This window comes from Nomascus leucogenys, chromosome 9, assembly GCF_006542625.1.
Source record: "Nomascus leucogenys isolate Asia chromosome 9, Asia_NLE_v1, whole genome shotgun sequence".
Taxonomy (NCBI): domain Eukaryota; kingdom Metazoa; phylum Chordata; class Mammalia; order Primates; family Hylobatidae; genus Nomascus; species Nomascus leucogenys.
The window spans coordinates 35,354,526-35,380,504 of NC_044389.1; the positions used below are offsets into that span (position 1 = coordinate 35,354,526).

General features: G+C 42.4%; 2 protein-coding genes and 1 long non-coding RNA gene across 4 annotated transcripts in view; 1 reads left to right on the forward strand and 2 right to left on the reverse strand.

Annotated features, from left to right (window-relative positions):
- Positions 1–5,457: 5,457 nt before the first annotated feature.
- On the reverse strand, positions 5,458–17,384 carry MAGOH (mago homolog, exon junction complex subunit). Its single transcript, XM_003264407.1, has 5 exons — positions 17,135–17,384; positions 14,342–14,400; positions 12,322–12,432; positions 7,443–7,525; positions 5,458–5,718 (listed from the first exon to the last, which is right to left on the reverse strand). The coding sequence occupies exons 1-5, from the start codon at positions 17,220–17,222 to the stop codon at positions 5,619–5,621; spliced, it is 441 nt and encodes a 146-aa protein (XP_003264455.1). The 5' UTR covers positions 17,223–17,384; the 3' UTR covers positions 5,458–5,618.
- LOC105738786 lies at positions 17,384–21,539 on the forward strand. Its single transcript, XR_001114638.2, has 3 exons — positions 17,384–18,120; positions 20,604–20,702; positions 21,194–21,539. It is a non-coding gene; the product is annotated as an uncharacterized LOC105738786 (long non-coding RNA).
- Positions 21,118–25,979, reverse strand: part of LRP8 (LDL receptor related protein 8) — an 85,016-nt gene continuing 80,154 nt past the window's right edge. The window contains exon 19 of one of the 2 annotated variants that reach the window (XM_030818838.1): positions 21,118–25,798. In XM_030818838.1, the coding sequence (XP_030674698.1) occupies positions 25,760–25,798 (39 nt within the window). In that variant the 3' untranslated portion in view covers positions 21,118–25,759. The remainder of the gene's footprint in view (positions 25,799–25,979) is intronic. The other variant, XM_030818839.1, reaches the window with a different exon arrangement.

Here is a 25,979-nt window from a genome sequence, read left to right on the forward strand (position 1 = left end):
AGATGGCCAAATAGAACCTTCCAGTGATCCTCCTCCTCCTCTTCCCTGGCAGGAACACCAAACTGAACAACTACCCACACAAGAAAGCACCTTCATGAGAACCAAAACTCAGGTAGCAATCACAGTAGCTGGTTTTAACATCACATCAAGATATAAGGCAATGGCCAGGTGCGGTGGCTCACACCTGTAATCCCAGTGCTTTGGGAGGCTGAGGCGGGCAGATCACCTGAGGTCAGGAGTTTGAGACCTAGCTGGCCAACATAGTGAAACCCTGTCTCTACTAAAAATACAAAAATTAGCCGAGTATGGCAGTGCACACCTGTAGTCCCAGCTACTCCGGAGGCTAAGGCAGGAGAATTGTTTGAACCCAGGATGTGGAGGTTGTAGTGAGCTGAGATCATGCCATGGCACTCCAGCCTGGGTGACAGTGAGACTCTATCTCATAAAAGAAGAAGAAGAAAAAAAAGAAAAGGAACAAGGCAATGAAGAGGGTAGGAAAGACAGTCTTGAATTGCTACCACCACCCCTCCCTCATCCTCTGGCAGCAGCTGGCTGCCTGGCACAGAGAGAGAATCTGTGTGCTTATGTGACTTTGCATTGGAACTGAGTGCTGCCCTGTCACAGTGGAAAGCAACTCAGGGCAGAATTCAGCTAGTGCCCACAGAGGAAGCACTTAGAGAAACCCTAGCCAGAGAGGAATCATCCATCCCAGTGGTCAGGTTCTGGCGAGCCCAACCACCACTGGCTAAAGTGCCTCAGGGTCCTAAATAAATTTGAAAGGCGGTCTAGGCCACAAAGACTGCAATTCCTGGGCAAGTCCTGGTGCTGTGCTGAGCTCAGAGCCCGTGGACTTGGGGTGCACACAGCCTAGTGAGATACCAGCTGGGGAGCCAAAGGAGTGTTTATGTCACCAGTCCCCCAACCCCAGGCAGCACAGCTCACAGCTCCAGGAGAGACTCTTTTCCCTTAGAGGAAAGGAGAGGGGAAAGTAAAGAGCACCTTGTCTTACAGCTTGGATACCATCCCAGCCACAGTAGAATAAAACACTACGCAGAGTCCTGAAGCCCCCTTGCCAGGCTGTATCTCCCAGATATTTCTAGAGCTACCATGGGCCAGAAGGGAACCCACTGCTTTGAAGGAAAGGACCCAGTCCTGGCAGGATTCATCACCTGCTGACTAAAGAGCTGTTGGGCCTTGAATAAACACCTGCTGCCTTCAGGTGTGACCCAGTGCCTTCCCAGCAATGGTTGCCACAGGGAGAGACTCCTTCTGCTTAAGGAAAAGAGAAGAAAGAGTTAAAAAGGAGTTGGTCTTGCAACTTGGGTACCAGCTCAGCCACAGTAAAATAAAGCTCCAAGTAGGTTTCTAAAGCCCGGACTCCATGCCCTGGCTCCTGGACAGCATTTCTAAACCCACCCTGGGCCAGAAGGGAACCTGCCACCCCAAAGGGTAAGACACAAGCCTGGCTGGATTCACCACCTGCTGACTAAAGAGCCTTTGGGCTTTGAATAAACATCAGCAATAACCAGGCAATAGTCACCATGGGCCTTGGGCAAAACCCACTACTGCACTGGCTTCAGGTTTGACACAGCACAGTTCCAGCAGTGGTGGCCACAGGGATGCTTGTGTCACTCCTCTCCCAACTCCAGGCAGCTCAGCATGGAGAGAGAGACTCCATTTATTTGGGAGAAAGTAAGGGAAGATAAAAAGAGACTCTGCCTGGTAATCCAGGGAATTCTCTTTGGATCTTACCCAAGACCATCAAGGCAGTACCTCTGAGTCTACAAGAGTCACAGCATCACTGGGTTTGGGGTGCCCCCTAATGCAGTTACAGCTGCAGTGACCAAATATTTACATCACAACACTCATTTCCCTTTGAGTACTTGGAAAAGCCTTCTGAAGAAGGATGGGTACAAATAAGCCCAAACTGTGAAAATTACAATAAATACCTAATTATTCAATGCTCTGCATTGACCAACAGTCACAAACATCAATACCATCCAAGAAAACATGACCTAACCAAATGAACTAAATAAGACACCAGTGACCAATCCCAGAGTGACAGAGATATGTGACCTTTCAGACAGAGAATTCACTGTCACTGAGGAAGCTCAGCGAAATTCAAGATAGCACAGAGAAGGAACTCAGAATCCTGCCAGATAAACTTAACAAGGAGATGGAAAAAGGAACTCAGAATCCTGCCAGATAAATTTGACAAAGAGATGGGAATAATTTTAAAAATTAAATAGAAATTCTGTAGCTGATAAATTCAACTGATATACCAAAGAATGCACCAGGGTCTCTAAACATGAGAACTGATCAAGCAGAAGAAAGAATTAGTGACCTTGAAGACAGGCTGTTTGAAAATACACAAGAATTGAAAGAAAAAATAACAAAAAAGGATGAAGTATGCCTACAATATCTAGACAGTGGCCACAAATGGGCAAATCTAAGAGTTATTGGCCTTAAAGAGAAGGTAGAGAGAAATTAGGATAGGAAGTTTATTCAAAGGAAGAATAACAGAACTTTCCAAACCTAGAGAAATATATAAATATTCAAGTACAAGAAAGTTATAGAACACCAAGCAGATTTAACCCAAATAAGACTACCTCATGTCATTTAATAATCAAACTCCCAAAGGTCAAAGATAAAGAAAGGATCCTAAGAGCAGCAAGAAAAAAGAAACAAATAACACACAAAGAAGCTCCAATGCGTCTGGCAGCAGGCTGCTCAGTGGAAAACTTACAGGCCAGGAGAGTGGCATGACATTTAAAGTACTGAAGGAAAAAAAGTTTCTCCTAGAATAGTATATCCAGCAAAAATATCCGTTAAACATGAAGGAAAAATAAAATTTCCTAGACAAACAAAAGCTGAGGGATTTTGTCAACACACCAGACCTTTCCTTCAAGAAATGCTAAAGAGTGTTCTTCAGTCTGAAAGAAAAGGATGTTAAGCAATGAGAAATCGTCTGACGGCACAAAACTGATTGGGAATGGTAACTAACCGACAAATGCAAAAGATTTTAACACTAATTATGTGTACACTACTCATATATTGAGTAGCAAGACTAAAAGATAAACCTATCAAAAATAATAACTTTTCAAAACATAGACAGTATAAGATATAAATAGGGGCCAGGCACGGTGGCTTATGCCCATAATCCCAGCACTTTGGGAGGCCGAGGCAGGTGGATCACTTGAGCTCAGGAGTTCAAGACCAACTGGGGCAACATGGTGAAACCACATCTCTACTAAAAATACAAAAAATTAGCAGGCATGGTGGCACATGCCTATGGTCCCAGCTTTTCGGGAGCCTGAGGTGGGAGGATCGCTTGAGCCTGGGAGGCAGAGGTTGCAATCAGCCAAGATCGCACCACTAAACTCCAGCCTGGGTGACAGGGCAAGACCATGTCTAAAAAAAAAAATATCTGTCTATATATAGATAGATAGATAGATAGGCCGGGCACAGTGGCTCACACCTGTAATTCTAGCACTTTGGGAGGCTGAGGTAGGAGGACGGCTTCAGCACAGGAGTTTGAGACCAGCCAGACCCTGTTTTTTTCTTTTTTTTTTTTTTTGAGACAGAGTTTCACTCTCGTTGCCCAGGCTGGAGTGCAATGGCATGATCTTGGCTCACCGCAACCTCTGCCTCCCAGATTCAAGCGATTCTCCTGTCTCAGCCTCCTGAGTAGCTGAGATTACAGGCATGCACCACCATGCCAGGCTAATTTTGTATTTTTAGTAGAGATGGGGTTTCTCCATGTTGGTCAGGCTGGTCTCAAACTCCTGACCTCAGGTGATCCGCCTGCCTCGGCCTCTCAAAGTGCTGGGATTACAGGCGTAAGCCACCATGCCCGGTCTCTTTTATTTTTTGAGATGGAGTTTTGCTCTTGTTGCCCAGGCTGGAGTGCAGTGCTGAAATCTTGGCTCACGGCAACTTCTGCCTCCTGGGTTCAAGCGATTCTCCTGCTTCAGCCTCTCAAGTAGCTGGGATTACAGGCGTGTGCCACCACACTCAGCCAATTTTTTATTTTTAGTAGAGATGAGGTTTCACCAGGTTGGCCAGGATGGTCTCAAACTCCTGACCTCAGGTGATCCACCCGCCTCAGACTCCCAAAGTACTGGGATTACAGGGTGAGCCATTGCACCCAGCCAAGAATACTTTTCTTCACTACAGTTTTTTTTGCCTCAGAAAACAAAACAAAAAAGACTCTTTTATCACCTGAGGTCCCGTCACTTCTTTAAAAGTTTAGAGTGACTTTTTTTGATGTCTACTTTACTACCAACTTGCTTCATTGCCCCAAATACCCTTATAGGAGGAGGTGCACTGGAGTCAGGAACCCTGACATCTCAGTGCTGTTCTTAACTTGCCCCACAGTCTTTGAAGTAGAGTGTGGTGGAAAAAGAATGGGTCCAGGAGTCAGGACACTTGGGACCTTGTCCCAAGCTGGCCTGTTTTTAGCAGGGTGAGTTTAGGCTAATCACTTCCCTTCAGATGAGGCTTAGTAAGGCCTGGTTCCTTTCAGCAGGTGCTATCTGTTCAACCAGTACCGTGCTTAAAGAAGCCACGCAATTTTGCAGAAAGAAAAAGTTGTCTACAGGTCTACCTGCTGAACAAATTCCCACACTATACAACTTGACTTGGTCCTGAATGGCTGTTGGTATTCTGATTTTAAAATGGATTAATGGAAAACTTTTCTGAGACCAAACATTTTATCTTGTTATCATGTAAGAAACCAAAGTATTTTCCCCTACACTGAAATACCTACTAAAACCTAAAATATTTGTATCTATAAAAGGTGACTTTAAAAACTCCAACCATCATACTATTTCATACCTAAACCATCAAACCAGTGTTAAATTTCCTTAATGGTATTAATTTTACCTTTTTTTTTTTTTGACATGGGGTCTTGCTGTTGCCCAGGCTGAAGTGCAGTGGTACGAACTCCGCTCACTGCAGCCTCTGCCTCCCGGGTCCAAGCGATTTTCCTGCTTCAGCTTCATGAGTAGCTGGGATTACAGGCTCATGCCACCACGCCCAGCTAATTTTTGTATTTTTAGTAGAGACAGGGTTTCACCACGTTAGCCAGGCAGGTCTTGGTGACCCACCCACCTCGGCCTCCCAAAGTGTTGGGATTACAGGTGTGAGCCACCACATCTGGCCTAATTTTACATTTTTTTGAATCATTATCCAAATAGGGTCCAAACACTGTGTCATGTGTCTCTTAAGTCTCCTTTATAAGCTCCCATTCCATCTGTTTCCCTTGTAATTTATTGAAGAAACCAGGTCATTTGCCTTGGAATTTCCTCTCAATATGGCTGATTGAAGTCCCGCCGTATTTTTAAAACATGTTTCTGTATTCTCTTATTTCCTGTAAAATGGTAGGTATAATTAGACTTGATTTTTGGGCAATACTTCACATAGAATGTCAGTGTTCTACAAAGTAATTGAGAAGAGTTCACATGTTCAGGTCTTTATAAAATAATAGAAATTGGATTTTATCACATATTTATTAAAGACAATCATTTATAGTTTATAAAAAAATACTGCCCTGATATACACAAAATTTTCTACTCCCACCCCCCACCCCCACCCCCATGTCCACACCAATATTCAATCTAGATTGGTTTAATCTTGAAGTGTAATCCAATAAGACTGAAGACCAAACACTTCAGGTCCTGGACAAGATAATAAAATACTCGTAAGCCTTCTGGATCCCTAAAATGCAAAAGGAAAAATGTTTAGGCATTAAAACTTTGACCCATCAAGTGTCCCTAAAAAGGAAAAGACTATATATTAAAATGGTATATTATGAGGTAATTTAAATATGCTGAGTTTTTAATATAGGGAAATGCTTACATTAAGTGAAAAAAAATAATTAAAATAACAATTATTAATCTCAACTATTTTTTATGCTTCTTTTTTTAAAAAGTATATATTCTATTAATGCACAGAAAAAAGATTAAAAAGAAATACTGCAAGATATTAATAACGGTTGTCTGATTGATAAGGTTGTGGATGATTTTCCCCTTTCTACTTTTCTACATTTCCTGTATTTTCTACAATGAGCATGTATTACTTTCAGAGTTAGGAAAACTTTGTTTTGTTTTTTTTTTTTTTTTGAGACGGAGTTTTGCTCTTGTTGCCCAGGCTGGAGTGCAATGGCGTGATCTCGGCTCACTGTAACCTCTGCCTCCCAGGTTCAAGAGATTCTCCTGCCTCAGCCTCCTGAGTAGCTAGGATTACAGGCATGCACCACTACGCCTGGCTAATTTTTTGTATTTTTAGTAGAGACGGGGTTTCTCCATGTTGGTTAGGCTGGTCTTGAACTCCCAACTTCAGGTGATCCACCCGCCTTGGCCTCCCAAAGTGATGGGATTACAGGCGTGAGCCACCACACCCGGCCTGAGTTAGGAAAACTTTTTTAAAAAGTAGTAGTACTAAGCAGGACCAAGAGGTTGAAGATTACTGTGGCATCACTGGCTAAGAAGAGTGTCCAAAGGAAGACAATTATGCCCAACATTTGCCAAAAGTGAGCCGTACCTAATCCTGAACCCTCAAAACATAAGAGCCAAAGAAGTTGCCAAATTCTAAGGATTCTTTGTAGCACATAGGTTCATGCCTCAACTTGATAATCTGCCCCACTGACAACATGAATTTTAAAATCTTGATCCCTTTTCACCAAACCAATGCTTTTGTAAAAAACAATAAATTTAAGGCAGGGCACGGTGGCTCACGCCTGTAATTCCACAACTTTGGGAGGCTGAGGCAGGCGGATCATGAGGTCAGGAGTTCGAGACCAGCCTGGCCAACATGGTGAAACCCTGTCTCTACTAAAAATACAAAAAAATTAGCCGGGTGTGGTGGCAGGTGCCTGTAGTCCCAGCTACTCAGGAGGCTGAGGCAGGAGAATCGCTTGAACCCAGGAGGCAGAGGTTGCAGTGAGCTGAGATTGTGCCACTGCACTCCAGCCCGGGTGACAGTGTGACACTCCATCTCAAAATAATAATAATAATAATAAATTTAAAATAAAATAAAATTTAGATCCTAAAAAATGTCAAGTTTCATCGAAGTCAGATTTTAAGATGTGCCAGTCTCAACAGTCACACTGAGAAAGCTATTCAGACTTGGTGACTCTACGGTTTATCGTGAGTACTTTTTTGGCATATTCCATTTTTTGTTCTGGCTGCTCCTATGCATTAATCTGTATGTGTGTGTCAACAAGAAGCTCACAGTAGCAATGGCTGAATGAAACACCAAAAGTAATAGGAGCAAGTCCTCAAAAATAATTTGGGGTCCCTCCCTAACAAGGAGGACAAAACTGCCCACCTGCATTTTGCATTTGCCCCAGATCTTCCCATAATGGTCCCAATTTGGTTAAGGTTTCTTATCAATCTGCTCCAAAACAGACACAACTGGATATAAGGATCACACACACTTACTTGGATTGATTGACATCAATAAGGGAACCAATTTTTGATGTGGTAAAAGAAATGTGTTCATCTCCAATGACGATTTCAAGCTCCTAGAAACATTTTAGAAAATCTAAGTCAAGTAGAATTGGATTATTCATCAAGCACACAGAAGGATTAGTCATTTGCCAAATCACACAAACTTGACTACAGATGGCCACAAAAACAAGGGCAGTTCACTCTGAGCACTAAACTGTGCTGGGCACTAGAAACAAGAGATAAATACAGCTCATATTTAGAAGAAGTTGTACCCTTAAGGCTCTACCATTTCTCAGATTTGGAAAAATCTATGTAGGTTTTTTTTTTTTTTTTCCTGAGACAGAGTCTCGTTCTGTTGCCCAGGCTGGAGTGCACTGGCATGATCTTGGCTCTCTGCAACCTCCGCCTCCCAGGTTCAAGCAATTCTCCTGCCTCAGCCTCCTGAGTAGCTGGGACTACAGGTGCCCACCACCATGCCTGGCTAATTTTTTTGTATTTTTAGTAGAGACGGGGTTTCACCATGTTAGCCAGGATGGATTTTTTTATTTTTAATAGAGACAGGGTTTCGCCATGTTGGCCAGGCTGGTCTCGAACTCCTGACCTCAGGTGATCCGCCTGCCTCGGCCTCTCAAGTGCTGGGATTATAGGCACAAGCTACTGCACCCAGCCTATGTAGTATTTTGTATGAGTTTTCATTGTCAACAATGTGGAGTAACATGAATACATCTATGTTTTAAAAATACCAAACAATTGGACTGGGTGTGGTGACTCACACCTGTAATCCCAGCAGTTTGGGAGGCCAATGCAGGAGAATCGCTTGAGCCCAGGAGTTTAAGAGCAGTCTGGACAACTTGGCAAAACCTCATCTCTACAAAAAATACGAAAACTAGCTGGGTGTGGTGGCGTGCATCTGTGGTCCCAGCTACTAGAGAGGCTGAGGTGGGAGGATCCCTTCACCCCAGGAGGTCAAGGCTGCAGTGAGCCATGATCTCATCACTGTACTCCAGCTTGGGCAACAGAGTGAGACCCTGTCTCCAACAATAACAGACAAAAACAAAAACCAAAGAATCTAATCTATCTAGGCAACTTCCAGACCTTAGGTTTGATCCCCACTTTGTCACTCCCTACCTGTATGATGTTGGATCTCAATTTCCAAACAGTGACATGAGTACCATAAACCTTCAAAAAGTATCTATGTGTAGCCTACTGGGTGCTGGGTATTGTTCTCAGTGCTTTGGACAGATAAGTAAAACCAAGCAAACCAAAGATCTCTGCCCTGTGGAATTTATATTCTTGTGAGCCCTATTTACTTTTTCTTCTTTTTGATTCATATATACTTTTTGTTATAATTCAATCAGAAAATAGAAAAAACTGAGATGTTTCCAATGCTCAGATTTATAAATTATTGCCATACTTGTGTCAGATTTTTTTTTTAAAAAGAAGTAAAATACTACAAAGTTTATGTCCATCTCCCATTCTGTTCTCCTTCCTGTATCCCCTGACTTGTTCCACTCGTTTCAGATTTGGTAGTATGTTTTTACTTATTTCTTTTTAGATACAGGGTCTCACCTTGTCACTGAAGCTGAAGTGCAGTGGTAGGATCAGAGCTCACTGTAACCCTGAGCGCCTGGGCTCATGCTATACTGCACCTAAATTAGCCTCTCGAATAGCTAGGACTACACGTATGCGCCACCAGTTAATTTTTAGGGTTTTTGTTTGTTTGTTTGTCTTTTGTAGAAAAACGGTCTCACTGTGCTCAGGCTGGTCTTGAGCTCCTGGCCTCAAGTCATCCTCCCACCTTGGCCTCCCAATTAAGAAAAAAAGTGCTGGGAATGCAGGCATGAGTCACTGCACCTGGCCTAGACGTGGTAGTGTGCTTTAAAATTTTTACAAAAATGGTCGTATTATACATACTTTTTACATTTTTCATTCCACATTGTTTTAGAGATTTATCAATGTTGAGTTACACAGATCTAGCTCATTAGTTTTAAATGCTTATGGTATTCCATTTCCCTACTGAAATAAACTTAAGTTCTGAATTTTTATTCCTATAAACAATGTAGCAAGAATATTCTTCTATACATCTCCTTGTACATGTGAAAATGTCTCCACATAATTCCTAGTATTTTAAATGTTGCCAGATACCACAAAATTACTCCCTAACGCGGTTATACTAATTTTATTCTCACTCTTTTCTCCTATCATTTTTTAAATTTGGCAGATTTTTTCTGTTGTTATTCTAATGGGTCTGAAATGGTATCTCACTGTTGTCCTTTCGTTTTACAAATGAAGCCGTAAATCTTTTCATATTAGCCACTAGTTTGATCTTGTAAGTTATCTATTCATAACCTTTGCACATTCTGCCACAGGAGTGTCTTTTTATTAATTTGTAATTCTTTATATATTCTGGATAGAGAACTCTTGCCAGTTTTATGTTTTGCAGATATCTTCTTCCGGTCTATGGCTTATCTTTCAACTTTATCTTGCCATCTTTTGTCAAACCTAAGTTGTAAAGAAGTCAAATTTACCAATCTTACCCCTTAAGGAGTTTTAAAAACTCCTTCTCTACCCAGAAATAATAAAAGTCTATATTCTGTTTAAAATTTTTGATTTCTATGGCCTAATTTAAAAAATATTCCATAAATATATTGTCAGCTGTCCTGGTACAATTTATTAAATAATTCGTTCTTTTCCCATTAATGTGAAAGTCCACCTCTGTAGTACACTTTTCCAAGTTTCCATATATTCATAGGTTGGTTTCTGGGCTCTCTATTCTGTTCCATTTGTTTAGCTGTCAATTCCAGAGGCAATATCATACTACAAATGACCATAGCTTTGTAAGAAATCTCCAGTATTATTTTGGCTACTCTTGCCTCTGATTTTCCATGAATTTAATGCTCATTCTATTCGATTCTAAAGGGAAAAAAAGCCTACTGCGATTTTTATTTGAATTAAGAGTGAATTTATAAATTACTTTGTTGAAAACCAACATTTTTATGATACTGAATCTTGCCGTCCACAAAAACGATACATAGTTTTGTCCTTCTATAAAGCCCTTTCAAGTTTTGTACATCTTGTTAAATGCATTCCCAAGTTCTTTATAACTTTTCTTGCAATTATTAACGGGATTGATTTTAATTACAGTATCCAATGGCTTATTGCTGGTACAAAGGAATATGCCCTTCCCTCTTTACAGAATTGTTGTGATGGCAGAACAAGTTAACAGAAATAAAAATTTTATAAATGGTAAAGCAAAATACATATATATGATATTACTGAGATCCCTCAAACATAAATTAAAGTTAACTTTAGTAAGTACTGAGAGTGGATTTTTTAAAAAAACTCTTCTTCAAGGGTTGCTCCATCATTTTGAGATTATTAGGAATGAGTTTATATGGGTTTTCATATTAATTTAACAAATACATTATTATTGAGCTTTTACTATAGATAGGTACTATTTTAGTCACTAGAGATATAGCAGTGAAAAAAACTGAAAAGCAAGTAAGACAGTTTTAGACAATAATAAGTGTTACAAAGACAACACATATTGTGATGAAACTGAAAGTAAAAAGCAAAAAAAACACACACAAAAAGACAACACAACAGATCTTTTTCTTAATGATGGGAAGAGACTTCTTAGATTGGATGGACAGGCAAGACATCGCTGAGGAAGTGACTTTTGAAGACCTCAATAATAGAGACAGTCTTGTATAGAGTTAAAGGAAGAATATTTTAGGCGGAATGTGGCAAGTGCAAAGGCCCTGAAGTAAGAACCACCCAGGTATGTCTGAGGAACAGAAATGAAACTAGTAAGGTTTGAACACCATGACAGATTGGAAGCATGGTAAAAGATAAGGTGGGAGTTTGAATTTTAAGTACAGTGGGAAGCCATTGGAGTTTAAATCAGTGGAATACATAAGCAAATTTACATTTTTAAAGATCAGACTGGTAGAATGTGGCAGCTCACGCTTGTAACCCCAGCACTTTGGGAGGGTAAGGCGGGCGGATCACCTGAGGTCAGGAGTTTGAGACTAGCCTGGCCGACATGGTGAAACGCCATCTCTACTAAAAATTAGCTGGGCATGGTGGTGTGTGCCTGTAATCCCAGCTACTCTGGAGGCTGAGGCAGGAGAATCGCTTGAACCCAGGAGGCGGAGGCTGCAGTGAGCCAAGATCATGCCACTGCACTCCAGCCTGGGTGACAGAGTGAGACTCCATCTCAAAAAAAAAAAAAAATCAAATCACACTGGCTTTCAGGATGGAAAAATGGATGGTATGGAACAAGAGGAAAAACAAGGAAATCTATTAGAAGTCTGGATTAGGATGGTAGCAGTCAGAGTGAAAATACCTTTTCTGTTAATTAAGTTCAATATGACAGTGGCTTTTATTTTTTAGTTACCAAAATGGTGCTCAGAATGAATATATACATTAATGTATATAAATATACATGAATTTAAATACATACACTGAATTATTTGTATGATTTTCCTTTCATTAGATTGTTGAAATAATTACGTTCTATTTCTCTTTGTATCTCCACAATGCTTTGTCCATAGTAGTTAGTAAGTGAGATAGGCAGCAAAAACTTTATGTGGAGGAGGGAGTGTGGGGGGTCCTAAGAAGAAATTCAAGGCTGGGTTCTTGGTGGCCAGCAGCACTTGTTCTCCCTGTTCCTTCCCATGGGATTAATGCTTCCTTAGACCAAGGCGCTGGCAATCTGCTTTCTGCAGGGCTGGGACCACCACCACCACCACCACCAACACACACACACACACACACACACACACACAGTTTCACTATCATATGCAGATTACTAAACCTCATCTTATTTGTAAGATTTCTGCACTACAGGATAATCAATAAAACACACCTGCCGGCCCACTCGGTCAGGAGGAGGCCACAGTGCATCATCCTCTTTGGTAATTTCACTGTCATCAATTATTCTCTTCAGTTCCTCCATCACGCTTTTATGTACATAAGCCTGAAAGCAAGTTAAAAAACAAAATGTATGTTGTATCCTTAAGCAGTGCTTTGACTCAGATAGTGATGGAAGATAAAAATAACTATTCCTGCAGACTTATTTCTGGCATCTCCTTAAGTGGGAAGACATTCATGCTCAACCTCGGCATGGTGCAGGTGAGAGACAGGGTCAGAAGTATCCAATAACTGCACCTCGGTCCCCTATCTAGCTGTTACTACCTCCTGGTACATCCTGTTCACATGGCCCTTCTGCCTGCCCACTGAGCCAACTCACAACGAAACCCAAAACAGATCTGTGAGTGCCCCCTGCCATGGTTTCAATGTTTGTGTCTCCTCCAAAAAATTCATATTGAAATTAATCCCCAATGCCACAGTGTTAAGAGATAGGGCCTTTAGGAGGTGATCAGGCCTTGAGGGCAGAGGCCCAAGGCATAGATTAGTGCCTTAGAAGAGAGCTTAAGGGAACTAGCTGGCCCCTTTCTTGTTCTTTCACCAAATGAGGACACAGCATTCATCCCTTCTGGAGGATGCAAAAACTAGGCACAGTTGTGGAAGCAGAGACTGGGCCCTCACTAGACACTGAACCTGCCAGCGCCTTGATCTTGGACTTTCCAGCCTCCAAAATTGTGAGAAATATATTTTTACTGCTTACAAATTACCCAGTCTCAGGCATTTTGTTGTAGCAAAAAAGAGACTGCAACACCCACATGCCCTGGTTATTCTTTTTTTTTTTTTTGAAATGGAGTCTCGCTCTGTCACCCAGGCTGGAGTGCAGTGGTGCGATCTCGGCTCATTGCGAGCTCTGCCTCCTGGGTTCATGCCATTCTCCTGCCTCAGCCTCCCAAGTAGCTGGGACTACAGGCACCCGCCACCATGCCCAACTAATTTTTTTGTATTTTCAGTACAGACAGAGCTTCACCGTGTTAGCCAGGATGGTCTCGATCTCCTGACCTCATGATCCACCCGCCTCGGCCTCCCAAAGTGCTGGGATTACAGGCGTGAGCCACCGCGCCCGGCCAGTTATTCTTAACTAGGTAATACACTCTTGAGGATTTTAAAAGATATGCCTGTGTAAAAAAATAGTGAGGATATTGACATGTGTGAATAAGCATAAAATCAATAGCTAAAATAACAGTATGAAAATATATGCTAAGACATTTTCAAAGGTGGCAAAGTGGTTAAAAGGAAAGAGTAGCTTTGATGAAGCCTTAATGATATAGTAGAAATCACAGAACAGAGAATATGAACTTTACTGGGGCAGGATTGGGAATTCCTGCTGTATCTCTTTCTAGCAGGGGTAACTCTGAACAAGCCTCATAATTAATATCTGGGCCTTTATTTTCTTATTTGTAAGGGGGCTATAATACCCTCCCCCATCACATGGGCTTACAATCAGGGTTAAATAAGATGCCATGTCTGACATCTAACATGCATTCAATGATGTCAACTGCTTTCCCATGCTCCCTTTCTCACTCGGATGCAAATTAAATAGCTCTCCATTGTGTACTATGTGCCAGGAAATATACAGAGCACTTTAAATATAACATATTTAATTTTATGACAGCACTTGGGAGTGGGAGGTAGCTTTTATTATTCCTGTTTTTACAGGTGAAGAAACAGATTTATCAAGTTCAGCCAGGAACTTGCCCAAGGCTACATGGGGTAGTAAGCAGCAGACTCAGGGTTCAAACCAAGGTATGTCAAAGGTTACCAGTAATTGATTCCACATTGTAAAATTAAAAAATCCCAACTAAAAGATGATTTGGGAAATAATCCAGAAGCTGTCTATAGACATGTGTCTCTCTCCCTGTTCTTTATCTTTCAATACTACTAGAAACAATAAAAACAATGCAAGACAAAAAGCTGAAATGTAGCAAATGAAGGACTCTCAGAAGGCAGAAGGCTCATACCTCTTTTCTGATCATGACATCATTCTTGTAATTGCTGTTGTTGGCATATCTTAACTTCCCTGTGGGGGCAAAAAACAATTTCAATGTATAATAAAAACGTATGAATAAAGCATCAATACCATACCAAGGCATCAGCAGTTGCCCAAAATGTATCTAACTTGCTCAAAGTGTCTAACAGATTTATTATTTACTCTTAAGGTATTTCAACAATACTAGTCTTTTCAGTTCTTCACTTCAGGCTTAAACAGCCAAATATACAGCTGACACTCAACTACTGCAAAAAGCAGCTCAGGTGAGGTATAAACACAGACAGGCTCTTTTCTGACTTTGTCGAATCACATTTTTGCAGGTGAACATCCTGAAAACAGGCACAGTAATTGATAACTTACCGGCACATAGGACCTCCTGAGGCTCAAATGAGCTGTGAAAACATTTTGAAAACTGTAGGATGCTGTTTACATATATTATCATGTGACTGTGCCACACTCTATTTCTGTGATGGAAAAGCTGCTGCTTTTATCACTGAGCACATCTGGTACACAAGACCCTTTGCCCATGTGTGCATCTGACAGATTAATGTGAGTATACGGTGGGGATGAGGAGAAGACAGAAAGAAATAGAAGACATGTAGACTGGAAGACATACATGTGAGATGAGCCCCATGAATTTATTCCAACAGCCTCTGTGCTGTCTCTCTGCCTCAAGTTTCTTCACATTCAGTTCACTGTCCATACAGTGGACAAGGTGATGTGGTAACAGATCTATCAGATTAGGTTACTCTAATACTTTGATAAAGTCAATGGCTTTCCACTACCTTCCTGGTAAAATCCAAACTCCTCAACATGGCATACAGCTAAGCTAAGCCCCTGCCTGCTTTTCCAGCCTCATTCCTGCAATATTCTTCCCTCACACAGCTGGAGTCAAACTACTTGGTTTCTGCCTGAGACATCCCAAGCACTTTTTGGTTTTCAACCTATTTGCATGCTGTCTAAAATGCCTTCTTGACTCTTCTTGGTCTCCTAACCAATTCCTCACATCCCCTCCTCCCATCATTTTATGTAGGAAGCCTCCTCTGACCCTCAGGCTTGGTTAGGTGCACGCTTCTCTGCTGCGAGCCTCCTCTGTTTCTTTTTACCACAACACCTAATACGCTGTTTTATCACTGCTTACAAATCTATCTCCCTCACAGTCGGGGCCTGTCAGATTCATCTTTGTGCCCCACTGAGTGGATGTCTTCTGTCATCTTTGATTCCTCTTTCCTTCACCACAGTGCCTCTGCCAACAAAATCCTATCAACGATCAAAGTCCAGTTGGTTCTGCCTCCAACAGTTTCCTAAATCTTTCTCTCCATTTCTACTATCTCTGTAGTCCCAACCAATATCTTTTTTTTTTTTGAGACAGAGTCTTGCTCTGTCACCCAGGCTGGAGTACAGTGGCACTATCTCAGCTCACTGCAACCTCTGCCCCAGGTTCAAGCGATTCTCCTGTCTCAGCCTCCCGAGCAGCTGGGATTACAGGCGTCTACCACCACACCCGGCTACTTTTTGTATTTTTAGTAGAGGCGGGGTTTCACCATGTTGGCCAGGCTGGTCTCAAACTCCTGACCTCAAGTGATCCGCATACCTCGGCCTCCCAAAGGGCTGGGATTACATGCGTGAGCCACCGCGCCCGGCCCCCAACATCTTTCTTGTCTTGACAACTGCAACAGTCTCCTAATCAATAGCCCTGTTTCCACTCTTGCCCATTCTGCAACCGATAACCAGAATGCTTTTTCAAGAACAGATCATATTTCTTCTCTGCTTAAAACCTTCCAAGCCCGGCCAGGCGCGGTGGCTCACACCTGTAATCCCAGCGCTTTGGGACGCCGAGGCGGGCGGATCGCCTGAGGTCAGGAGTTCGAGACCAGCCTGGCCAACATGGTGAAACTCCGTCTCTACTAAAAATACAAAATTAGCTGGGCGTGGTGGTGGGCGCCTGTAATTCCAGCTACTCGGGAGGCTGAGGCAGGAGAATCGCTTGAACCCGGGAGGCGGAGGTTGCAATGAGCCGAGATCGCGCCATTGCGCTCCAGCCTGGGCAAAAAGAGCGAAAGCTGTCTCAAAAAAAAAAAAAAAAAAAAAAAAAAAAAAGTCTTCCAAGTCCAAACTCTTTACCGTGGTCTATAAAGACCTACAAGGTGCCGCTCCTACCTACCTATCCGACATCATCTCCTGCTATCTCCCAGCTCACCACTCTTCAACCACACTGACCACCTGAGACACGCCTAGCTCATTCCCGGCCTGCAGCCTTGACATCTGGTATTCCCTTTGGGTAGAATGGTCTTCCTTCTGAGCTTCACAAGGCTGAGCCCTTCTTGTTAATTAGGACTCGGCTGCAATATACCCTTTAGAGAGCTCTCTAATGGCCAACCTATCTAAAAGCAGCCCATCCAGCAATTATTCTACCATGTTATTTTTTGACCACTCACTGCTATCTGGAATCATCTTTTTGTTTATGATCTCTCTCCCGGCAGTAAAACATAAGTTCCACGAGAAAGGAAGTTTGTCTACCTTCGCTGCCGTATCCCCAAAGAGTGGAACAGAGCCTGGCACACAGTGGGCGTTCAGTCAACGTTTGTTGAATGGATAGGAAGACCCCGTGGAGCAGATACAGTGGCGTTCCTTTCAGATCTGCACTGCACAGGTCTCAGTCCCTCCCTCCTCTAGTTACCCACAGATTTCCCACCCTGGGCCTCCCCACTCGCCGGCCCCCAGGCCTGGTCCCCGCTCCCGGCGGGCGGCAGGCTGCTTTTACCGTCCGGTCGGAACTCAAACTCCAGGAACTCGTGGCCGAACTTGCCCTTGTGTCCCACGTAGTAACGCAGATAAAAGTCACTCTCCATGGCTCCCAAAAGACAACCGAGCCTGAACTTCCAAGAGCAAGCCGCACCGCCGCGTTCTGCGCCCGACACTGACGTTTGTGGCGGCGCGCGGAAGTGACGTCAGGTCCTGTCGTCGCGTCGTGGAGGGGTTCCTTCTCGCTAACCTCTTCGCCCGGAAGTGGCAACAAGACTGCCACGCCCCTTCACGCCTAGTCTGCAACGAACTTTGTTTAACCCGGAGGCGGGGCCAGCCAGCTCCGCCCCTCCAGCTGGACGCGGGAGCGAGGTTGAGGTTCCTATCCGTGGGTTCTCTCCAGGCCTGAGGCCGAGAGCCAGCCGCCTGCCTACCTCTGGGCTTTCAACGCCGGGTCTGGTGACTTCGCTTAAAGACCTCGGGCCGAAGGCCCGCCAGGCTCAACCTCGGTTCACAGGACCCCCGACTTGTGTGAGTCGTACACCGCTCCTTACTGTCTCTGGACCTAGGTCATCTCGGCAGTAAAATGGGGTGAAATGACCCGACCTCCCCGGAGGATGCCGCGCACGATGTGTGCCTCAAGTTGGCTTCCACTGACCTGAACTGTTAAGAAAGCCCTCCTCAGTGACGCCTTCCCTGAATCCACAGTGGAGATTGCCGTTTCCCTGGAACTAATTCACCCACATTTACCCATTTCATCCCTTTCCACCTTTTATTTCTACCTTTCTGCCCCCACTGATCTCTAGAATAGGTGCTGTGAGAAGTTAGAGTATTTGATCTCCCACTCTCCAGTCATCCTACTTACCAAGCAGTGATTCTCTGCCTGGCTGCACATTGGAATCACTTGGGGAGCCTCTAAAAATACTGATGCCAGGGCTCTACCCCAAGCCAGTTAAAACCTCCAGCGCTGGACCTGGGCATTGGTACTTTTTGTAAAGCTTTCAGGTGAGTCAGAGTTGAGGACCAATGACCAAAGAGGCTCTTTTCAGGGCAAAGTTGTCCTCTGTGAAGCCTTTGTGGCTCTGGAAAAAATTTACATTTGAGTAGGCCCAGGGCAATCAAGATCATAATTATGTAATAGGAACCTGCTTTCACTCGTCTAAGTTCTAGGCTTAGAAAGAATGAATGGTTCTAGAGATAGTGCTGAGATGACATCATTCTTGGGTCCAGGCAACTAGAACTGTATACGATTTTGTAAGTTGGGACAGCAGTCTTTGATTCCTATTTGCAGTCTGTTTTTTTTTTTTTGAGACGGAGTTTCGCTCTTGTTGCCCAGGCTGGAGTGCAATGGAGTGATCTCAGTTCACCGCAACCTCGCCTACCTAATTTTTAAGTTTTTTGTAGAGACAAAGTCTCTCTATGTTGCCCAGGTTGGTCTCAAACTCCTGGGTTCAAGTGATTCTCCTGCCTTAGCCTCCCAAGTAGCTTGGATTACAGGCATGCACCACCATGTCCAGCTAATTTTTGCAATTTTGTATTTTTAGTAGAGACGGGGTTTCACCGTGTTGGCCAGGCTGGTCTCGAACTCCCGACCGCAGGTGATCCGTCTGCTTCAGCCTCCCAAAGTGCTGGGATTACAGGCATGAGCCACCGTGCCCGGCCCCCAGTCTTAACACTGAGTCCTTTTCTCCCTGAAAAAGCATTAGCAGCAGAGTGTAGAGTAGGTGTGTGTGGGGGAATCACTGGACACAGGTTAAAATAATCCCTTGTGTAACAATGACTCATTGTAACCAAAGGTGAACTGACTCAACTTTTTAGACTTCAGTTTCCTTCTCTTTAAAATGAGCATAATAATGCACACCTAGCAGAACTGTTAGAAGAAGCAATGTCTCGGAAACTGTAAATTGCTGTAAAACCGTAAGACATTTTTATTACAGAACACTGGATATGGGTGGTAACAAGGGAATTGTATAAAAGAGAAGGGGGCTAGTCACGGTGGCTCATACCTGTAATCCCAGCACTTTGGGAGGCTGAGGCAGGAGGATCACTTGAGCCCAGGAGTTTGAGACCAGCCTGGGCAACATAGGCGACTTTGTCTCTACAAAAAATTTAAAAAATAGGTAGCTGTGGTGGTGCACACCTGTAGTCGCAGCTACTTGGGAGGCTGAAGTAGGAGGATAATTTGAGCCTGGGAAGTCGAGGCTGCAGGGAACCATGATCACGCCAGTACACTCCAGCCTGGGTGACAAAGCAAGACCCTATCTCAAGAAAAAGAAAAAAAGGGAACCACCAGGTATTAAGCACCTAATAAATGTCAGCCCCTAGGGTCAGTGGGATTACCTGTGCTTGTTCTTTGAATCATCCCAACAATCTTGAGGTGGTAATTAGAGTTAAGTACGTAGAGGGATTAAACAATTGCTACAAGGTTATTTTCCAGGAGTAAAATTATAAAAATCATAAGTGAATTTGGGGATCTTCAGATGTGGCAAATAACAAAAGTGTTGAGAAATTCAAAGGACTCACAACTCCAGTCAGGCTGTGAAGTAATCCAGGTTTCTGGATATGAGACATGGTGTAACTAAAAGAGCATGGTCGGTGTGTCTGCGGTGCCTGCATTCAGCGTCATTTATTGAGCATCCACTGAGTGTTATGTGCAGAGAGGATACAATGTTGAGCAAGACAGTTCTTTACAGAGCTTGTAGGAGGCAGTTAAGGAGCATACAAGCAATTACCATGTAAGGATAAGATTACCAATAGAGGAAGCGCAGAGTACTCTGGAAGCACCTGAGGTGACTCCTAATCCAGTGTAGGGTCCTCAGGGAAATGTTCCTGAAGGAAATGTTCCAGACGGAGGCCCAGAACTGTGTGATTAGAATATAGAGTAGTGAGCGATGAGGCTGGTGATGGGGCAGAAGCCGAATCATGAAGGGCTTTATAAGCCATATTAAAAGAGTTTGGGCAAACCCAAGAATATTGGATTTTAGTGCCAGCAAAGCAGTTGAAGGGCTTTAAGCAGGAAAGTGGAAAGAAGAGGTGGTGATACATCTATGGCACTTTAGAAAGACACTTTGGCTGCAGTGTTGTAGGTTAGATTGGAAAATGAAAAGACTAGAAGTATGACATTCAGATAAGTAGTTAAAATATTAGCTGGGCAGGGTGGCATGCGCCTGTAGCCCCAGCTACTCGGGAGGCTGAGACAGGAGAATTGCTTGAGCCCAGGAGGCAGAGGTTGCAGTGAGCTATGATCCTACCACTGTACTCCAGCGTGGGTAACAGCGTATGACCCTGTCTCTTAAAAAAAAAAAGTAAAGTAATGGAGATAGAAAAGTGGATGGATTTGAGATGGAATACCATAATTTAAGGGGTAGGCAAAGGAGACTAAGATGTGGCCAGAGAGATAGGAGAAAAACCATGAAATGGTATCATGGAAGCCAAAATAAGAGTATTCCAAGAAAAGCGTGGCTAACAGTGTTAACTACTGCTTTGAGGTCAAGGAAGATCAAGACTGAAAATGTTTACCAGATTTATAATCGAGGAGGTCCTGGATGACCTTGGCAAAAGCAACCCCAATGGCATGGGAATCAATGGTAGGGCAGAAGTATTGGGATGCAAGTAGGCAAAAATTGTTATGGAAGTACAGAGGTGAGTTATCTAACCTAGTCTTAGAGAAAAGGGAAGGCTTCCTGGAGGAGGCATTACCTAAGTGGAGTACTCAAGGACAAATAGGAGTTAGTCATATGGAGGCAGAGAAGGAAAATTTAGGCAGAGAATGCTACATGTACAATTGCTCTTTGGGGGCACTAAAAATAACCTTGTGACTTTGGGCAGTTACTTTGCCCATTTTCTCATCTATAAAATGGGAGTGGATAGTATTGATAGTATTTATCTCACCGAATTGTTGACAAAGATTGGGATAATTTATGTAGAATACTGGTACACATTAGGGACTCAGTGATAGTTCACTCCCCCTCATTAAAGTATTACAATGAAACAAAACTTAAAGATTTTTTAAAAATGAATTTAATCTCTCTCTAGAAACAGTGCACTGATTTTACAAACGTCCACATTTGGTTTTCAGTTTACCAAGATGATGCCAGTATAGCTAGTGAGATGCAACACGCCATCTTCAGCCCCCTTGCCTCTAGAAGAGACACCAGACTGCAAAGGGCACTGCGTACAGAAGCTAACGGAACTCGAATGACAAGACAAAAAGAGCAGAACCAGTTAGTGTGACACAACATTCTAACATGCCTGATTCTTACATTGAATATGGTAACTTGGGGGTTGGTGGGGGGAAACAAACAAGGAAAATCCGCTTGGGAACACTTTGATGAAGTTTGCAAACCAGCACTTTACCCCCAAATTAACAACAGCTTGTATGGAAAAAAAAATGCTCTTTTAAAAGTATATGGTTTGGACAAGTATTTGTTTTCTCTTGTAGTTTTTGTAAAAAAGTATCAAAAGCTTGGCTTTAAATATATATATATATATATATATATATATATATATATACAAGTGGCTTTTTAAAAATTACTTTTTTATAGCACAAAGTGTTTGTAAATGCAGAGGGTTTCTGCTAATTCTTGACTGTGCACATGGTGCATAGCCTGAATGAACAGAGCTTCCTGATTTTTTTTAACTGAAAAATTGAAGCAGTAATTCTTTAACCTTCTAAATTATCCATACCCTAAAAATACAGTGTGAGAAGTCTGTTACTCTATCTTCATGCATTTTGGGAAAAGGAATTATTTACTCTGAAACATTTAATGCTAACTCATTTATATTTTGTGAAATGATGAGTGTATGGCTGGAGTTCGGGGGGTAGGGTGGAGAGGCTTGCATTCCTGTGCCATTTCCCCATTCCCACCAGTGTCCAACTGGACAGTGATTGGTATCCCCTCTCCAGACTCAGCGTCTTCAAAATTTTCGGTTTTCTTTCTCACAGTTGAGAAAATCTAAGAGGCTCTCGACAACATGGCATGCTTCTGTGAAAATCCCACTGTCCTTATATTAGTCTTCATTGACCATATAAAAAATCTTTGACTCAAATGTATGAAAAGCAGTCAGCATTTCCCTTTGGCCACTGGAAAGCTTGAGGCTGAATAATACCAGGTCTGCAAAGTGCTGGCAATGCATCCTAATGAATTTTCCATGATGCATTTAGTGCCTTGTACACAATGATCAAGAAATGCTTCATTGAATCAGAAATTAATCTATTTTATAAAGTGCTTACATTGAACCTCTTTCCATACAGCCTCATTTCTTGCCCCCCTTGAGCCTTTTGTTCCTGTTAGAATGAACTGTGCAATTCCTAAAGTCCCCATGCTCTTTCATACCTCTGTGTTTTAGCTCGATGTGTCTCTGCCTGAAGCAGCTTGGAATGCCCTTCTTAATTTTTAAGACTTAAGGTCACTTCTATGATGACCCTATTCCTCATCTTCTTAGGTGGAAAGACCCCTCTCTCCTTTGTGCCCTAACAGTGCTCTGAATAGAATCAATGCCTTTTTTGTTTCCACATATATCTTCCTCCACTGCTACTGTGAACTCTGTAAAGTCAGAACACGTGTGACTGTCCTTTACATCTGCAGTGCCAGGTTTGTAGTTGGTATCTAGTGAGTGGTTTTAGTGAATGAATATACTGCAGTCATACTGAGATAACTGGAGGGATCAATAGGACTTACTACCATACATTTAAATCCGATCTCATTCTCTTTTTGCCAGTTAACGGGTTACTTCAATCTGTTTTATAAATAATCCGTGCTATCAAGAGTAAATAAGTACAGTTTCGTTTTCTCTGTTTCTAGAAGGCACTTCAGCTAGTGCCTTTGTCATTCCACTGGAGGAAAGGTAGACCATAGTATAGGTAGCAGGTTTGATACAATGTTTAGGCAGCCTAAAATAGTCTTCCTGCAGAAGGAAATGGAGGAAAAGCACTGGGACTGGCTTCTGATAAATTTTCTGCCCTCTTGGCATTGTCTCTGAGCTTCCTTCCAGCTCTATAGTCCAGTGATTCTGTGATCTGTGATTGGCTGTAGATACCTATGCACAGGGGGCAAAAGGCAAAAGATAGGTAACTACACCTCAAAATGAGGCTGAAAATCCTCTACAAATGGGGGAAGGTGGATCTGACTCCTCAGGTTTCATCTTATTTACTGCTGTCCAACACAGTATTTCACAATTTGTTTCTTGTAAAGGGTTGCTCCCATTGCTGCCTCTTTCAAACTGCAGTTGTAGCATATGCAGGAAACATGGATGTCTCTGAGAAAAGTTGTGAATTTCATCATCATTTTGAGATCTCAGGCTGTATGTCCAGACCCCATTCATTATTTTTTTCTGTGATGCCAGGATCTGACTGAAAGTTTAGAAACCATGCCTTAGCCACTGTTATCATTTAATTCCTTGGAAAATTCAGTTTCTTTGGAAGAAGGTTACAGAAAAAGTCACTTGTTTTGAGTACATTTCCATGTTTTTCACTGTCATCATTTTTCTTCAGTCAAAAATAATTTTACTTTCCGTTCTTAAAAGAATAGTAATATGTGAGTAAGCTCCATAGGAGTTGGCCACCTGTTCTTAAAATTCTGTTTGGTATTGATCATTCTAGGTCAACTGCATTTACCCTCTCAATGAATGTTTCAGGACTATCAACACATGCATGTCATGAGGAGATTGCTGGATTATGCAAAACACAGTGCCCAAGCTCCAGAATATAGTTATTTTCTTAGAGTTTAGGAGGCCAAGAGTGACGCAGAGGAAGGTCCTAGGTACAGGATGCTACAACTCCAGAATGTCTGACTGAAAATTCAAAGGTTATCAAGCTGGTGAGACATTCAACTTCATTGAGTTGGGGGCATCTGGCAGGTAGGGATGGGAAGGCATTTGCTTAAATGTGTCAAGTTCCAGGTATGATGAGATTAGATGCGTCTCCGCTGCTCCTACTTAAGTAAAACACTTCCATGTTGCATCCCTGGTTGTCTAGTGGGAGTAAGTGGTAGAACAGTAGAGTTAAGAAACTCAAACTCTTTCTCTTTGGATGGGAAAGCCATTGGGGACTGAATCCTTCTGGGACTACAGGATTATGTTTCCAATGGGAGACCCCACAAATAGAAAAGAGCACTTCTCCCTTTCTCCCCCAAGGCCAGGAAAAGCAAAGAAGGTGTCTATAATGAAGAACATCTATACATATACCCAGAGTTTTTCCTTTTATTTACAAAGCAGTAAACCAAATTCCTGTGTGAACATAAATATCCAATATACTATAATATTGCGTATGTCATTTCCCCCCTCAAATATGACTTCAATTTTGGCCAGTTGTTCTGAATTAAGCCAAAAATTAGTTTCATCTATATGAACATATGATGGTAAGTAACCTATTTATTACCTTAAAATGTTTCCCCACATAAAGGAAATGGTAGAGAGTAAGGGGAAAAGAGAAATAAGAGATGTAATAAAACCTATTCCACCATCCTCATCCACAGCATGTCCTAGACGTTCAGTGCCTGGGTCTGTCTCTATAGTAAACTTGGGCTGTTCTGGAAATGTCTGCACTTAGCTCTGTAAGGATGGCACCCTTCAGGGTGCTTCAGAGGAAACTTACTGAATTCAACCCAAGTGTCCTGAAAGAAATTGAAGAAGTTACTCAAAGAGCTGAACTTTAAAACAAGGAGTAGCTGAGGGTGAGGCATATTCTATCTTGAGTTTCTGAGCACTCTGGTACCATGGAATGTCTGTACACTGACCTTCGCCAAAGCCAAGAAAGCCCTGGTAGGAGTCACAGTGGCCACGGGTGAGCTGAAAGGCTTTTCCTGACTTCCTGGGGTCTCAGGAATAGCCAGAGGTGAAAAGATTTGCCTTTTTTACTACATAATTGCACAAACCATGGTATCTATTTTCTGAGCCAGATTTCCAAAGGCTTTTCTGAAAACTACAAGATATACCCCTTGTGGACTGTGTGAAAATAAATTTATCTTTATGTATTTGAACAGTAGCCGTAGATGTGCCTCTTCTCTACAGATTTTTCTGTCACACACATACACATATAAACACACACATACACACACAGAGTCTGCGTGGTGGGCCAAACATGCCAAAAATAAATACTCTCACTTCTCTAAATTATTTATAGAACTCATCTGATTTTTAAAATATGTTAATAAATAATCTAAATGGGGGAGGGAGTTGAAGTGTTTTTTTTTTTTTACTTATGTTGATGGATAGCCACAAAGCATAATCATCTTATTTACAAAAAACAAATGCCCCAAAACCTAAAAAAGCCCTCCAGCAACCAAACATCTTCTGTAAATATAGTTTTTAAATGATGAGTAAGGTACTGTGCCATTGGCCCCCATTTGGTTATGTGCATCACGTTAGTCAGCAGTAGCCATTCCACGAATTCCTCATGGGTAGTGCAACCAGTTAAAAAGTGTATAAAACATTATACGTAGAAAAACTCTCACATCCTTTGGATGTTTGCAGTTCATCATAACTTTGTGGTTACCTTTCCGCAACATAAATTTAAAAAAAAATCACACACACACATACACTCACACAGACCCATATATAGAAACCCATTCATCCAGTCATACACCATCCAGAGTGTAGTGCATGGGACTGAATTCCATGAGGCACGAAGGGGGTGATCCCATCCTCAGGGTAGTCCATCATCTTCAAGGCTTAATGCCACTCTCTGGGGGGACAAACCAAAGAATTCATCATTAGATCCATAAGAGTTACTATTTATTGAGTATTGACAAATTATAGACTTACATTACTTTAACAGGTATTAGCTCACATAATCTTCAAACTATCCTTAGAGACAGGATTTATCCTATTTATTTTACAGATGAGAAAAAAAACTCAATGAGCTT

What these genes read in the sequence shown, in the direction of transcription:
- MAGOH (XM_003264407.1), bottom strand. Translation starts at nt 17,222, where the DNA reads ATGGAGAGTGACTTTTATCTGCGTTACTACGTGGGACACAAGGGCAAG. An exon ending in CTGACCGAGTGGGCCGGCAG is followed by an intron (nt 7,526 to 12,321) that starts GTGTGTTTTATT and finishes AAATGTTTCTAG; the next exon opens with GAGCTTGAAATCGTCATTGG. An exon ending in ATTGATGTCAATCAATCCAA is followed by an intron (nt 5,719 to 7,442) that starts GTAAGTGTGTGT and finishes TTTGCATTTTAG; the next exon opens with GGATCCAGAAGGCTTACGAG.